The sequence below is a fragment of the Perognathus longimembris genome, chromosome 23 (assembly GCF_023159225.1).
Source record: "Perognathus longimembris pacificus isolate PPM17 chromosome 23, ASM2315922v1, whole genome shotgun sequence".
NCBI classification, from domain to species: domain Eukaryota; kingdom Metazoa; phylum Chordata; class Mammalia; order Rodentia; family Heteromyidae; genus Perognathus; species Perognathus longimembris.
This window is the reverse complement of record NC_063183.1, coordinates 33,577,178-33,593,499: the sequence shown is the minus strand read 5'-3', so window position 1 is coordinate 33,593,499 and position 16,322 is coordinate 33,577,178. Positions and strand designations below refer to the sequence as shown.

Genomic DNA, 16,322 nt, shown 5'->3' with positions numbered 1-16,322 from the left:
AGTACCATTGCTACGTGTCAGTAACATTCTGAGGACATGTTATGGGGGACTGCCTTATTTATGAAGAATGGATTGCTTAGCTGGGTGCTGGCAGCTCACACCTGTAATCCTAGCTTCTCATCAGGCTAAGAGCTGAGGATCACGAGTCGAAGCTCACCCGGAGAGACAGCTCCGTGAGACTTTCATCTCCAGTTAACCACCAAAAACCCAGAAGTGGTGCTGTGGCTCAAGCCTTGAGGGCAAAGCTCTAGGATAATATCTAGGCGTTAGTCCAAGCCCAAGGACCCGTACACACACACACACACACACACACACGTACATACACGCATGCATGCAAAAGAGCAGCAGTGCCTTGTCTAAAAATCAGATAAGTGGAGCTATGCAAGTGGTGGCTCTCCTGTCTGTAGTCTCTACTTGGGAGAGTGAGCAGGCAAAAGTGTTGTTCAGGGTCAGCCTGGGCTGTGCAGAGCACTGTGCAAAGCACCCCCCCCCCCCCCAAAAAAAAAAACCTCCAAAGATCTAAAAGCAGCTTTACAATGATTAAAAGTTATTTTTCACATGTATCCTTACCTTCTGCAATGTTTGGTTGCTGAAACTTTGTGGTAGTTTAGAAATCCAGAAGCGTGAGTCCTGAAGTTGTTCTCTGTCTTAGCATGTGATTATACTGTGATTTTATAGTTGCTCCTTGAATATCAGGAACTTAAAAACAGATGAGGAAGAAAAACTGTCACAGCCTTTACAAATTGTCTCTTTACTACAGTGGCACTGCTTCAGCTTCTAGCTAGCTGCACCATTTACAGTTCTGCCATACGCCCTTTGCATCCTGCTTGTACTGAGTCTTGAGAGCAGGCAGAGATGAAAACAGGGAGGAGAGGGGGCCTCAGGTCTGTGTGAACAAACTTGCATTCGGTGCGGACATGTGGCCTTCCAGCCTCCCTAGTCTGTGCTGTTGGTTTGATCTTCCTAAGTCCTGAAGAAACCTTCCTCCCAGCTTTCCTCCCAGGCCTTTTGTGCTTACCTGCCAGTCCCTGCTTCAATCCCTGCACTGCAGCTGCTTTGTTTGCGGTATGTGTGTGTGAGAAACGTAAGTACCTTGTATTAGTACTTATAACTTCTCCTGGACAAGTAAGAACAGACCTGCTAGGTTTGGGGGTGTGTTCTGCTTCCTAAGAGTAGGACCCCTCATTGTACTGCAGAGGTCATCTTCAAGACAAAGACCCCAGAGAGCATATGCATTCAGGCCAGGGGCAAGGTGCCTTTTCTGGATCCAGCATTAGCTTGCTCACTGTAGACCTCTCCCCGGTTCTCTAGAGTTCTGAGGAAGTGGATTCTGACTGCACTCACTACTCCCGAGATCTTTTGAAGAGAATAGACCCTCAGAGCTGTCTGCTTCATACTTGCTCTGCTATCCTCTTTGTACTTCTTAATGTTGTTATTAAAACATTTTAAACTACTATATGTGGCCTGTGTTGTGTTTCTGTTGGACAGTAGTAAGGTAGGGCATTAAATTTTCAATGAAAATTGAATCAATTTATGTTGAAATTGCAAAGATTATTCATTTGCCTTCTAGTGTAGTCCTTGAGGATGGCTATAAACTGTCTTCTACAGGGTCAACGGTTGTTAACGGTGTGACTGTGTTGTGTAGACCCCTACCGAATCCTGAATGTTGGCTTAAGTTATTCTTGGTGGTTTACCGCTCTTCAAAGCCAGCCCTGTGATGGCATTTCTAAGAAGCGCTGAGCATATCATGCCTCTGTCTGAGTTACCTCGTTATTTTTGGGTTCACTGTGTTGTGTCAAGTGGTGACTGAAGACCTGTGTTGTGGAGGCACTGCTAAGATGCCTAAGAATTGGCTATATTCAGAACACTGATGTGTTGGTGAGTTTTATTTCTACCCGTGTGGTTGCTTGCCTTTTCTTGGGAGGTTATCCTATCCCTGAGGAATTGGCATCCTCCCCCTCCCCCTTGTTTCTCACCATTCTGCCAGTGTTGCCAGGATGTTATATACATTATAATACAAGTAAAGCCAAATATGTGTCTCTGAATGAGTTGAGAACATAGAAAAGTGCTGGCTTCCTTAGTGAAAACCATTTCCTAAGGCTGATACTGTATTATTACCTTCTCCGGAGAGTCATCAGCTTCCTCTGTCTGCCCTGGTGTAGCTAGGTAGACTTCTCCATCCAATCTGTAAATCCGCAGTTGTCATTCAGTAGTAGTGAAAAGAAGTCCAAGACCATAGAATTTTACTGAAGACACAGAGAAACAAGAAGCTCCTGTGCCTTCCTTGTTGCTGCTACAGAGGAATTTCCAATATAATTGTATATCAACATGCATGAAGATAGCATGTATTTAACCTAAATCAGAAAAATAGCTGTCCACTCTTGGCTTCAATCAGAATTACTAACCAACTGTAGCTAACCATGAAGTATCTATTACCCGAGTCCTCCACTCATGCCTTACACAGTGGAAACGTCTGAATTACCCAGTCTAGTCACAGGGCTTCCTAAAGAGGTATACTGAATTTCAAATACAGATCATTCGTTTTCACCCTGGAGTCTGTAGGAATCTCTCTGATAAGCTGTGCCTCCCGTAAAAGGATGAAAGTTATACTTCTTTGTACCATCAGGGGACTCTTCTCAAGGATATCCTCGAAATCCAGGAAGCACTGTAAGACCCTGCCCTCCCCTCTCTTGTCTGCCTACTCAGGAGTTCACATCTCTCCAAGGACATGCCTGCTTTTAGTTATCCAACATGAGAATATCCATCCTTTCTTGGGGCAAAACCTTATTTGCTTTGTGCTCTTATAATTTTCACAGTGCTCAACATCTTTAGATGCATATGATGTGATTTGTGGGCTATTCTGTAGAAGAACATGGAAAGGATTGGACTTGTCATGCTACATTTAGCTAGTGGGTATGCTACTTGGGATACTTGGTATTAAGAAGTAGGTGGGGACAGGAGTACCGTTGGTTCTTTCAAGTTGAAAAGGAGTGCATTGTGTATGGCACAGTGGGTTTTAACAGCAAGGGAAGGAGACTGGCCTTCTGTATACCCCGAAGAGTCTCTTGTGCCTTCCAAATGGCGTGTATACCGAACTGCTAATTCCTGTTAAGACTCCATAGTGTTTTGTTGAGTGGAGGGTTCATAATTTTAACTCGTGTCCTATTTATTCTTACTTAGGCTGCTTTTACTCTGTTTTCCTACTTAAATAGTACTTCCCTTTAAACTATGACCATAGAGGAATTCCATATGTGGAACAGAAAATGAATAGAAGTTGACGTTGCCAGGTCAGAATACATGCCTTGTAAGTTGCTTACAGGTATTTCCAACTGATCTTAATCTATGCATCCTCACTCTCACTGGCTCCCATGCTAATAAATACCCCACTGTGTGCTCATCTCTAAATTGTGTTTGTCTTATTGTAAATAAATTTATGCTGCTTTATGTATTTTTGTTTTGGTTTTTTTTTTTTTGGCCAGTCCTGGGGCTTGGACTCAGGGCCTGAGCACTGTCCCTGGCTTCTTCTTGCTCAAGGCTAGCAGTCTGCCACTTGAGCCACAGCGCCACTTCTGGCCATTTTCTGTATATGTGGTGCTGGGGAATCGAACCTAGGGCCTCATGTATACGAGGCAAGCACTCTTGCCACTAGGCCATATCCCCAGCCCTGGTTTGGTTTTTTTGCCAGTCCTGGGCCTTGGACTCAGGGCCTGAGCACTGTCCCTGGCTTCTTTTTGCTCAAGGCTAGCACTCTGTCACTTGAGCCACAGCGCCACTTCTGGCTTTTTTCTTTCTTTTTTTTATTTATAAAATTTTTTTATTGTCATAGAGGTTACAGTTTCATACGTTAGGCATTGGATACATTTCTCTCTATGTGGTGCTGAAGAATCAAACCCAGGGCTTCATGTATACGAGGCGAGCACTTTACCACTAGGCCACATTCCCAGCCCTGCTTTATGTATTTTTATAGCATTTATATTTGTCTTTGAATTTTGTGCATTATCTTTGCCAATGTTTGCTCTGGGTTCTTTATCTCCCTACTCACCCCTCACCCCTTTCCTGATTTTTGGAATTAAAAGAATATCCATTTTTGTTGTTGCTTTGGGGGCGGGGGAGGTGATGAGGGTGTGTGTGTGTGTGTGTGTTAGAATATTCTTCCCAAAGATGCCCATGCCCCCGTCTCAGAACTTGTAAATGTTGGAGGGTTTTTAGGAGTGTGATTATAGTCACAGGCTTTGATGTGGAGAAGTGATCCATACCTAATTACAGGACTGTTTTCAAAGTGGTTGAGTGAACCCTTCCTGACCGTGGAGCTGTGGCCCCAGAGAAGTGACTCCATCCAGAAGGCTCAGGAGGCAGCTGCTCAGAGGCTGTGTCGCACAGGGGCTCCTCAAAGCCACTTGAAAAGAGCAGCATCACCACCGATACCTTTGATAGTGAGCTAGGGAAATTCTTTGGACCTCCGTTCACAGAGCTTTTATGTATAAAGCTACTAAGTAGTGGCTATTTGTTCTAGCAGTAATAGAAAACCAAGATGTGCTCTACCTATGGGGTACTCCTACCCCATTTGCTGCTTGTCTGGACTTCGTTGTTCATGGTGTTTGTGGGCGTAAGGGTATTTAGGGTGGAGTTGCATTTAGATTTCACCACAGCTCTCGGGCTCCTCTCGCCCTTAGGGGTTTCCTTCTGTAAGGCTGTTTTTTTGACTTTCATATTTTATCCTGTTGTTTTGATGACGTTCTCCTGTGTTTTGTTCTCTCGTTGACAGTGAATACCCTTTTCTTTCTGCCTGTGCTGGAGCCTGAGCTCTCAGGGCCTCTCACCCTTGCTCAGCCGGCTGGCTCCAGGCTCCCTGCTGTTAGTCTACCACTTGAGCCATTCCTCCAGTCTGGCCTTTTTGCTGCTTTATAGGAGATATAGTCTCACTGACTTTATGCTTGGGCTGACTTTGAACTGTAATTCTCCCTGTCTTAGCCTCCTAAGGAGAGCAGTATTACAAGTCAGGCACCCAGCTGACAGTGGACACTCTCTTATAAGCTGTTTCCTGACCTAGATCCAGAGAGCCTCACTATGAAACCATAGTGTCACTGTTGACAGGGGTCATGAGGAAGAGACAGTTCCTGGCGCCAGAAGGCAAGGGGTCCATACCAGATTCGTCTCAGACTGATAGTACTATCTGTTAGAATGACATCTTGGAAAAGGATGGTTTGCAGACGCCATTTTCATCCTTTTTAGGTTTAGTTCTCCTCCTCCTTCTGGGAGACCATACAGACGCTGTGCCTTAGCTGGATTTGAATGCTTCCGCCGTGTGAGCAGTGTGTGGGAGACTTAGCTGATGACTTGATTTCTTAGCCATGGTTAATCATTTGTAAAGTTCTGTAAGGGTGGTTGCCACTTGAGTTTGCTACACAAATGATTTAGCGTCAAAGTCATAATAACATTTATTGGGCACCTAACTAAGTCATTCACAGTGCTAACCACTTTACATGTGTATCCACATTTCCTTTTTATGACACTGATATAGCGTATCATACCCATTTTGTAGACCAGCAAAATTAGGTAGAGAGGGTTTAATCATAGCTTAATTAGAGGGATTGCCTTAGGAATCTTGGAGATCTGCCTTGTTAATATACAGAATATTGTGTATTGCTTTGCATTGATGATTACTATATGGAAAATATTTATGCCAGTGTTTAAAGTTATTAATGGTTAGCAAAGTGACTTAAATGTGCGTGCACTGGGGCTTGAACTGAGGACTTTGTTCCATCGCTTGGCTTTTTGTCCTCTCCTAAGGCTGTGCTCCGCCACTGGAGCCACGCTTCCATTTCCAGCTTCTTGCTGGTTAATTGGAGATAAGAACCACAGATTGGTCTCTGCTCACTGATTTCTAACCTCGATCCTCAGATCTCAGCCTCTCAGCAATGATTACAGGCATGGGCTGATGTTATAGGCATGAACCACTGGTTCTGGCTAGACTTTTGTCTTTGTAATTAGATTCAGTCCTTCGTTTCCTTGCCCATAAGATAAAGAAATGCCTATTTTACTGGGGTTGATCCAGCAAAATTTTCTCCTTGAGAAAAACATTGTCCACTTCCTCATCTATTGAAGTAGTTATTTAGCGTGCTGATGTTAAGGCCTGATTGGGAAGCCCCCTGTTGCCTTGTTTCTTCCCCCCTTCTTCCTGCACTGTCACCTTTGGGACCTGGTGTTGTTCCCTAGATATGACATCCTTGGATCATGCTTCCTCCAGGGGGTGTATTCTGTTAAAACTTACATCGCACAAGAATATTAAGCCAAGTGTGCCAGCTCATGCTTACAATCCCAGCACTCAGGAAGCTGAAACAGAAGGATCTCAGCTCCCTGGTCAACCTGGGCTGCATAGCAAGACTGTCTCAAAACAAGTGCACGGTAGTGATCTTCCAAATCCTTCTTATGAGTTATTTATATCTTTGTCCACAATATGATGAGTCTTTACAAAAAGGAGATCATAACCTTTCCATTTTAAGTAGCCATGTGGTATACCTTCTGGGTGTCTGCATTAGCATTTGGATGATCACTGTTTGCTTCAAATATCCTGTGGATACAAGAGAATATTTTGCTGTTGTGAACAGCCCTCAGTGAAATGAAATAGTATGAATTCTTACAGTACTGAGCTTCCCTTACAGGATTTAAGGATCTGTTTTGTGTGAGGGAAGGGAGCATTTTAACTGTTTTAACTAGAACTGGAGAGCAGGTAGTTGTTGCCTTTGCCATCTGTTTTGTAGATGGCTTTCATAGCCTCAACGTTTTCTGTTGTTGTTGTTTTTTTTATTAGTTTTCTGTTATTGTTGGAATAAATCAGTACCAACCTCGTGCCTTAGAACAGTAGAAATTTGTATCATTATAGTTTTGAGGCCACAAATCTAAATTAGTCTCCTGAACAAAATCAGAGTGTTAGCTAAGATATATTATAGAAAGGAGAAAAGGGTAAAGGAAATAATTTAGTTAGAAATGTTAAACTTATCAATTCAGCCAAAGTGTTGTAGATGGATAGCAGTGAACTAGAAATATATCCAGATCTAGGAAACCCATCTGAGGAAGAACCAACCAGGGAAGTCAGCTTGTCTGTTTCATGTAAGTTGATAGCTCAGGGAAATAAATCACTGATGGCATTAAATTGTGATTAAAGCTATGCTCTATCCTCACAGAAGACAATACATGTAAACCTTAAAAATTCACATTTGAATGTAACTTTGGGGATTCACAACCCCTTCCACCTGAGGTTAGGAATGTTTGGTCTTTAACAGTTTGCTTTGTAATCATGGGTAGATAGAGCCTGTGGTTAGATTTGTCAGGACAACGTTCCCTCTGTAGTGTTCCCCGTGGAGGTGATGAACTGGGGTTGGCTTCTGTCATCTCCTATGACGAGGTCATCTTGAACAGGAGGGCTGACCTAGGAAGGCCCTCTCGTGGACTGCTGTGGGGGAGGGGCTGGTTTTTGTGGAAAAGCTAATTGTGATCTTTGCGTCTGTCTGTCGTAGTAATAGTTACGCGCGAGTGCGAGCCGTGGTGATGACCCGAGATGACTCAAGTGGCGGGTGGCTTCCGCTCGGAGGGAGTGGACTGAGCAGCGTCACCGTCTTCAGAGCCCCTGGCCCGGAGGAGAACGGCTGCGCCGACCTCTTCATCCGCGGGGAGAGGCTCAGGGACAAGATGGTAAGGAACCCAGGGTGCAAGTTACACTCACTGAATTATTTGTGAGGATCGTGCTTGCAGGTGATTCCGTCAGAGACAGTGAACGAGGAGAGTTACCCTGTGTACACTTGCGAGGAGTGCTGCTTTTTAATTTACACTAAATGAAGTGTGTGTGGCGTGTGGATACTCCCAAGTTACTGGACCTGTTGCATCCCTTTCCCTCGATTTTCCTAGAGGACCAGAGATTGTCAGACTGGGCTGTGGTCACATTTAGTCTGTCTCTATTCTCATTATCATTCTCATTCTCTCTCTCTCCCTCCCTCCCACCCCCCTCCCCCCCTCCCCCCTTCCCCCCCTCCCTCTCCCTCTCTTCCCTTTCTCGCCAGTTCTGGGGCTTGAACTGAATATATCCCTGACTTTTTCCACTCAGTGCTGGCACTCCTGGCACTCTACCACTTGAGCCGCATCTGCATTTCTGGTGTTTTACTGGTTAATTGGAGATGAGACTCATGGACTTTCCTGCCTTGGCTTGTTTGAACCACAATCCTCAGATCTCAGGCACAAGTAGATGGGATTAAAGGCATGAGCCACCACTGCCCAACAGTTTCTTTAGTTTTTATAAAACTACTCAAATTATTTTTCATTTTTGTTGAGTTTGAGTGGCTTTTCAAATTGTTGCGTCATTTCTTTGAAATTATCTAATTTATGAACATGAGTTATTCTTAATACTTAGCTATTATTTTAAGTGCTATGGGAATTTCAGTAATTTCTCTTGCTTAATTCTTGGTTTATGTTAGCTTTGCTTTTTTGCCTTTTTTTTTTTTTTTAAACAGTATTCAGGTTTGAATGCAGGGTCCCCAAAGCATGAACAAGTATGAGGCCTTGAATTCAGACTCTGTCCTGGAAAAAGAAAAAAGAAAAAGATAACATGTAAAATATAGGAAAATAATCTAAAAGTGATATTTTTGAGTATTTATTACTTGTTTTTAGTGTTATTTTATTTTATTACAATTACATAATTTAGCTCTTAATAAATTGCATACAAAAATTCCTAGAAATAAAATATCTGGGTCTCCAGAACTAGTACTGCAGACCATTTTTAAGTATTTGGGCTGAGCTGGAGCCAATCCAGAGGTGTATAGGTAACGCAAGGGTTTCCAGCCCATGATCCATGCACAGGCTGTGTGATTGCCCTCTGCTGTGAGGCTTGTGACGCAGTCCGGTGTATCACTCTGTCCTTGCCCTTGTCCTTGTCCTAGACTAATAATGGCAGGTAGACAGTAGTCAGGCAACTCAATCCTTACTACTCAGGAAGCTGAGATCTGAGGATCTCACTGTGAAGCCAGCCCACGCAGGAAAAAGTGAAGCTTCCATCTCCAGTCACCACAAGAAGTGGAGCTGGTTCAAGTGCTAGAGCACCAGCCTGGAAGGGGCAGTGCTAGCCTTGAGCAAAAGAGCTCAGGGACAGGGCACAGACCCTGAGTTGAAGACTCATGACCAACCAACCCCCTTCCCCCCCCCCCCCCAAAAAAAAAAAGTATGCTCAGGAGGCTGAGATCTGAAAATTGCAGTTCAAAACCAACTTGGGCAGGAAAGTCCTTGAGATTCCTGTGTCCAGTTAACTACCCAGAGAAGAATTGTGGTTCAAAATCAGCCTGGCCAGGAAAGTCTGTGAGATTTTGATCTCTAATTAACTACTGATAAAAAGACAGAAGTGGGACTGTGGCTCAAGTGTTGGAGTGCCATCCTTGAGGAAAAGAAGCTTGGGGACAGCATCCAGACCAACCCCCCTCCCCCCCACACACGTATGTGTGCTCAGAATGTCATGTAAGATAGACTAAGAACGAGAAGGACTGAAGAGACATTATATAAGCAAAATGGATTCTAATAGATTCAAGATGATACTGAAGCCATAAAAGTTAGATAATCTAGTTAATATGTCTTCTGAGAAAGTGGCACACAGATATTTGTTTAGGAAATTGGAGGCTGGGTATGTAGCTCTGTAGTGGAAGGGTTTTGGGGAAGCAAAGAAATAAGATGTCTATTACCTGATACCCGCCCCCATTTTTCTTTGCAATTGTGATGGAAAATTTGTGTGGAGTAGAAGTGTGCATTCTTGAAATGACAATGTGATAAACATTATGCACACAACTTGCATGTGACCACATCTTAAATTATTTTATTGTGTGGCGTTTTGAAGTAGATTAAGACCTTTGTATATAATAGATTTATTTTCAAAGTACTCATTACTATTTTTAATGAGATTATTTTGATTTATGTGTATTAACTTTGCCATTTGACTTGGCAGGTGGTTTTGGAATGCATGCTTAAAAAAGACCTCGTTTATAATAAGGTCACTCCCACATTTCACCACTGGAAGATGGATGACAAGAAGTTCGGCCTTACCTTTCAGAGCCCTGCAGACGCTAGGGCTTTCGATAGAGGCATTCGAAGAGCCATAGAGGACATTTCTCAAGGTAGGAGGTTTTAAAAACACTTTGAATAAGATTTCTATATGTAAATATATATGATACATTAATATTCATATTAAATAAAAAGCTACCTTACTTAAATGTTGACCCAAAGCACTTTAAACATATCAGCTTTTGTGTTAGTGACCAGACACAGTAGTTAATGACCAGCTCACAGTAAGTAAAGATAAAGTTGTGGGCTCTTAGACTGTTTTATATTTGTCAAATCAGTCTGTGCCACTTGCGTGTGTTATCATGAAGCATCTGTCAGCAACCGCAGCTAAAGGTCTCAGAGTTTGAAGCAGAGCGATCATGAAGGCAGAGCTGTGAGTCCCAGTGAAGTGTGTGCTATTACGTCAGTCACACCCCCTCCTCAGTGACTAGATAGAAACTTAATGTGCAGATGCATACACACTAGCTATTCACTGAAAAAACTACTTGGTTTCATCTATTCCTTTATATACTGGCCAGTCCTAAAGTGTCTGGAGTCTGAATGGAGGAGGTTATTTTCATGTAAGACTGGCTTAATGCTTATTTAAGCAAAAAGAAATCACATTATTTCTGTAAAGGGGGAAACAGCTGAGCTTTCATTTCTTTCTAATGAAGAAAGTATCTTTATAAATAGTACTGACTTTCTGTATAAAGTAACTGAGTCAAGATTTGTTAGTCAGGCATAGTAGTGCTCATCAGTAATCCCAGTATTTGGGAGACTAAGGCAGATGAGTTGTGAGTTTGAGGTCCACCCTGGCTACATATGAGACCCTGTGAAGAAAAAAGAATAAGGGAAAGGAAACAAAGTTGAGTGAGATACATTATGCTTTATTTTTTCAGATCACATTTTATAGGAAAATTAAGAAATGAATGACTTGTGAAATAAATCATAGTCAAGAATGTGGAAATGCTTAGTACAAATATATTTTGATATATGAAGCTGTGCTGAATAATTTATTTGAGCTACTTCCTAAGAGCAGCATTTGGTAAATAAGCAGTCTTTGGTTTTTTACTTGGGAGATTCATCATGAAATGATACGAGAAGGAACACAATCTCTCTAGATGAGTGTTCTCAGCCAGGCTCCTCATCTGGGTCACCTGGGGGGCTTCGGAAGGTGGAGAGACTGCCCCCACTCCACACCCAGGCATCCTATGCTTTCCAAAAGCTTCAACACAGTTCAGAAGTGGTGGAGTTGAGTCATATTCAAATAATAATAACTTGAATTTGAAAAAAAATAATTGAAAGGTGAATGAACATGAATTAATTCTATGGGGTGTGTGTGTGTGCGTGTGCATGCACATGCACGTATACACTAATACTGGGGCTTGAACTCCAGGCCTTGTGCTCTTGCTTGACTTTTACTCGAGACTGGTACTCTACCACTTACACAGCTACACTTGAGCCTTTTTGCTGGTTAATTGGGATTGTCTCTTGACCTGTCTGCGTTGAACCTCAGTCCTCACATCTCAGCCCCCTGTGTGGGATATAGGTGTAAGCTCCCAGCTCCTGGCTTGAATCCTAGGATTCTTGAGCAGTGGTCGTGGTACCAGAAACTCGGCTGAAGCCCTGTGCCTCGCGATGTTCACCAGATGGTGATGAATGTTAAAATCTAAGGCCTAAAAGTTGTGTGCTTAACTTCGATCTGTTTCCTAGGGTGCCCACCATCAAAAAATGAAACTGAAGGATCAGAAGATGACTTACAAGTAAGTAGTGTGGCTTGAAAGGAATTTCCAAACAGGACGAATCACGGGAAGTCATTAGGATTCATAAATGAACAACTTGTATGTAAACTAAGGAATTAGGTTTTGCGCTGTGGAGCTGAAATCTGCAGGACAGGCAGAGAGGATGTTGCAGTCGGATCCCAGCAGAATTCTTGCTCTAAAGGCCTGAGTGAAGCCCTGCACTCAGTGTCTGCTGCAGTAAATGTGAGTCACATCTAGAACACAGCTCCAGATGCTTCTGGAGGGGCACTTGAGGGTGCAGGGCACCACACTCCCAAGGCAGAATGAGACAAAGTTAATCCCAGAAACACCCCATCCCCCAGGGGGCTACAAGGGGAAAGTTCACAGAAGAGGAATCGCAACATCCAGCTCACTAATGATCCACAGGCAGGATAAATTAAGGTAATTAGTAGTTTTAGTTACCACATGATCAAAGGTTTTAAAAATGCTTCTTGTCCATGCTGTGTCTCTCTGAAAATGACAGCTTGATGCCTTGCTGAGAAAGTAGAGATTAGTGTATTTTTCTCTACAATGCAGTTGTAATCGCGTATTAAAAAAAAAACCTGGGGAGGGTGGGTGGAGAGGAAAAAAAAACTAAATGGAAACATTCACTGTCTGTTGAACTAGTGAATTTGTAGAATATATCAAAGAAAGAGATATTGAAAATATTTATGTGTGGATTTAGCATATGTTTTATGTGTGCATACATTATTGGATTAAAGATAAGGAACTACATAAAATAGCTAAGAGCAGGATAACAGTGCTGGTTTTAAACATATCCCTGTTAGGAAACCATTGAAAAATACATTGTTTACAAACCTGCTTGTAATATACTGAACAATGCTTGTAAAACAAATTTAATTTGGTTATATCCTCATCTGTCCCCCCCCCCATGTAAATACATAGCTATATTTTCTGTACCCTTAAGTACTTTTCACATTTGCACAGTTTTTTTGTTTTAAATTTGGTACTTCTCAATTTCTAATAGGCTGGGATTCTACCATTTCTGCCAGCCCTCTCTAGCCCTGCTGCTTGCTGGTTGTTTGGAGATGGAGTCTAGGAACTTAACTTGCCTAGGGCTCACCTCACATCACAGTCCTATAGACCTCAGCCTCTTGAGTAGCTAGGATTACAGGTGTGAGCCACCAGGGCTGGGTCACATTAGCAGTTTGGACCATTGTTCTTTGAAGGATTCAATTTGTAAAGAGTTTTCATATACTATGACTGTACTCCTTGCTTAGTAGTGTTTCATTTTGATAGTCTTTTGGTTTGGTTTTATTTAACGTTCATAAATAACACTAGGGCAGAGCTATCGGATATAATTGTTTGCAAGACTTTTCATAGTATCCTGCCTTTGTAAAATCAGGGAGGGTAGCGAAGAGAAGTAAAAAGGCTAAGGCCAGATTTGGTGGTGAATAACCATCCTTCCAACTTAACAAGAGGATTTTGAGTTCAAGGTCCCGAGCTTCATACGCAGACTGGGGTTACATAGCTGGACTCTGTCTCCAAAAAACAAAGCAGGAAGAAAAACAACAAGCAAACACAATGCAAGGATGTAACCCAATGTTTTATCATAATGTCTTGGGTTATTCTAGTTATAGTAGGTAAGTTCAACAGTAACATTTTTTACTTTAAGAATCAATAATACTAAAAGCAGTCTTAGTAAAATGCATCAAAACTTTTAAAAACATTCACATTATTGTTAACCATTTTAAACATTTAAAAGCAGCATCTTGGGGGAGCCATCTCTGGGATTTGAATGAGTGCTCACACACCCTAGGCAGGTGCTACACTGCTTGAGCTTTATATCCCATCTCTTTCTGTCTTAGTTATCTTTCAGAAAGGGTCTTGTTTTCTTGTTGTTGAGATGGCCCTGTACTGAGATCCCCCTTTCTCCATCTCTTTGTTGCTAGGATTACAGGTACATACCAACACTCCTGAATTATTTGTTGAGATATTTACATGTCATGGTGGCCTTCCATTTCTTCCTAAGTTATCTTCAATGTGGAAGTCAGTTCTGCTCATAAAGTTGTTTTTCTATCTTACCTGCTGTTTCCTGTTGGCCTGGTTCCCTAGTTAGTGCATTTGAGTTTAGGGACTGCTATATATACAGTGTCACTAGTGGTGTTAAATATTCAAGTAGCTTTGGGGGTGGGGGGGTTGTTACGAATTGGTCCTGAGGCTTGAACTCAGGGCCAGGGCACTGTCTCTGAGCTTTTTGCTCAAGGCTAGTGCTTTGCCACTTGAGCCATAGCTCCATTTCTAATTTTTTTGAGATAAGAGACTCACAGACTTTGCTGCCCAGATTAGCTTTGTGCCATAATCTTCAGATCTCAGCCTCCAAAGTACTTAGGATTATAGGCGCGAGCCATTGATGCCCATTTAAGTAGCTTATTTTGTTGGGCTTTTGTCTGACAAGTAGTAAGTTGATGGTTGTTTCCATTAGGCAACTGAAGAAGACACTTCTAATTCTCCGGTGAAAGATCACCTTTTCCCGCAAGAGACAGTTGTTACCAGTGACTCCTACAGAAGCTCCATCGTGAGACCGTCTCCCCTTGAAGATCTGAGCGCCAGAAGAGTGTACTTGCAAAGCCAAGCCAGTCAGGTGAGAAGATGGTGTTTTCCATCTGTAGCATGTGTGTGATATTGGTTATGTTAGAGAAGGACATCAAACTCTCTCCTCTTTGCCAGGTCAAATAAATGGCCACAGAAGGCGAAGAAACTGGAAGAATGTGGTTGTCAGGGAATTGAATACAGAGTGTGACAACAAAGGGAGACCATGAGCTGCAGCTGCTCCGGTGTGGCTGCAGGTCATAGGCCTTAAGTTTGACATGAAATTTTATGGTGGCAAAGCCACAAATGGGACATGTATTTAACACACTTTTCATTATCTGAGAGGAAAACTCATGTGAGCCCGTTGAGACCTGTAGTAAGGTTGGGTGTTGAGCCTGGGCTTGGGTGTGTGTGGTCTTCCCACTCTCCACTCTCATCTCCCAGCAGTTCCACCAGTGAGTCCTGTGACCAGAAGTTTCTTTGCCTCATGGCCTGGTGGTGAGGTGAGTCAGGAAGAGGGCCCTGACCAGGCCCCCGCCAGCCTCTCCCTGGCGTGCAGACTGCTCTGTCTGTCCTTAGTAGGAAAAGACAGAAGGCTGACTGACCACTCTGGTGCATCTTCTTATAGGGACACTGTTCCACCCACCAGCTTGTCATGGAGGAGCCTTTACTCTGGGCTGTCGGACCTCTGACATTTGAGTTGGAAGAGGAGACACATCCATTCCCTCACAGGGAGCACCAAGAGCCAAGTAGAGGGCTGGGGATATGGCCTAGTGGCAAGAGCGCTGGCCTCGTATACATGAGGCCCTGGGTTCAATTCCCCAGCACCACATATACAGAAAACGGCCAGAAGTGACGCTGTGGCTCAAGTGGCAGAGTGCTAGCCTTGAGCAAAAAGAAGCCAGGGACAGTGCTCAGGCCCTGAGTCCAAGGCCCAGGACTGGCCAAAAAAAAAAAAAAAGAGCCAAGTAGAAGTGGGTGGGATCTCATAGGAAGACAAACAGGATTAGAGAGAGGACAAGGCCGTAGTGGTTGGATTTTATGTTGTGCAAAAACACCTGATTTTATCTAATTTTCATGTCAGATGACACAAGAAACAGCAGCCACAGGCTAAAAACAGCAATGACAGAGAAAGTCCAAGTAATCTTCCACTTTGCATTTCCGCAAGTGGTGGAAATTTTCCTGGACACTCAACATTACCACCTCTCTCCCTACTTGTTTCTCCTTGATTTAGTCAGGGGACGAAAGTAACATAATAGTGGACTGTGAGTTATATTTCCCTGATGGTTAACGTGTGGAGCAAGCCTTTTCATACTTAACCACTTAGGAATTCTTATGTAAGATATTTGAGATGCTCAACTTTTTCTTATTGATCAGGATTCCTCTCTGTCTTATTTTGGTTCTAAGCTCTTTGTTGGATATATACATTTAAAGTCTTTAAAGGTGTATGAAGGATAACTAGACTTGGGAAAAAAACAAAAGAAAAACATTTCATTACCAAACTGAGACGTATTTAGGTAAAGGTGCTAAAACCTTCATGCCTCTTAAAGAATACAGGTAATATTCCACATTCTACTCAATAGGCTCAATCAAGATAGTAAATGTCTTTGCGATGTTTTTTAAAGGTACAGTTCATATATCCCCACACATGTATACGGTAGTCCAGTCTAGTGTCAAATTTATGACCCTTTGCCTCATATACTGGCGTACTGGGGTTATAAGTGGGTGCTACCACGTGGCTCCGGAATCACCTTCTTAAAACTAAGTTGGGGATTGTGCAACTGTCATCACTATGGCATTCCAGAGCATTTTCATCATGCCTGTGAACTGCCAAGTAGGCCCAGTGCCCCTACACCCACCTGTGACCTGCCAAGTAGGCCCAGTGCCCCTACACCCACCTGTGACCTGCCAAGT

The 16,322-nt window shown here is 42.9% G+C and overlaps 1 protein-coding gene across 2 annotated transcripts in view; it reads left to right on the top strand.

The window, feature by feature from the left end:
* Window positions 1-16,322, top strand: part of Spred1 (sprouty related EVH1 domain containing 1) — a 41,920-nt gene that overhangs the window by 17,771 nt on the left and 7,827 nt on the right. Inside the window, exons 1-5 of one of the 2 annotated variants that reach the window (XM_048331995.1) lie at window positions 4,156-4,433; window positions 7,518-7,692; window positions 9,980-10,148; window positions 11,788-11,837; window positions 14,302-14,460. In XM_048331995.1, the coding sequence (XP_048187952.1) occupies window positions 7,549-7,692; window positions 9,980-10,148; window positions 11,788-11,837; window positions 14,302-14,460 (522 nt within the window). In that variant the 5' untranslated portion in view covers window positions 4,156-4,433; window positions 7,518-7,548. Of the gene's footprint in view, window positions 1-4,155; window positions 4,434-7,517; window positions 7,693-9,979; window positions 10,149-11,787; window positions 11,838-14,301; window positions 14,461-16,322 lie in introns of those variants that run through there. The other variant, XM_048331994.1, reaches the window with a different exon arrangement.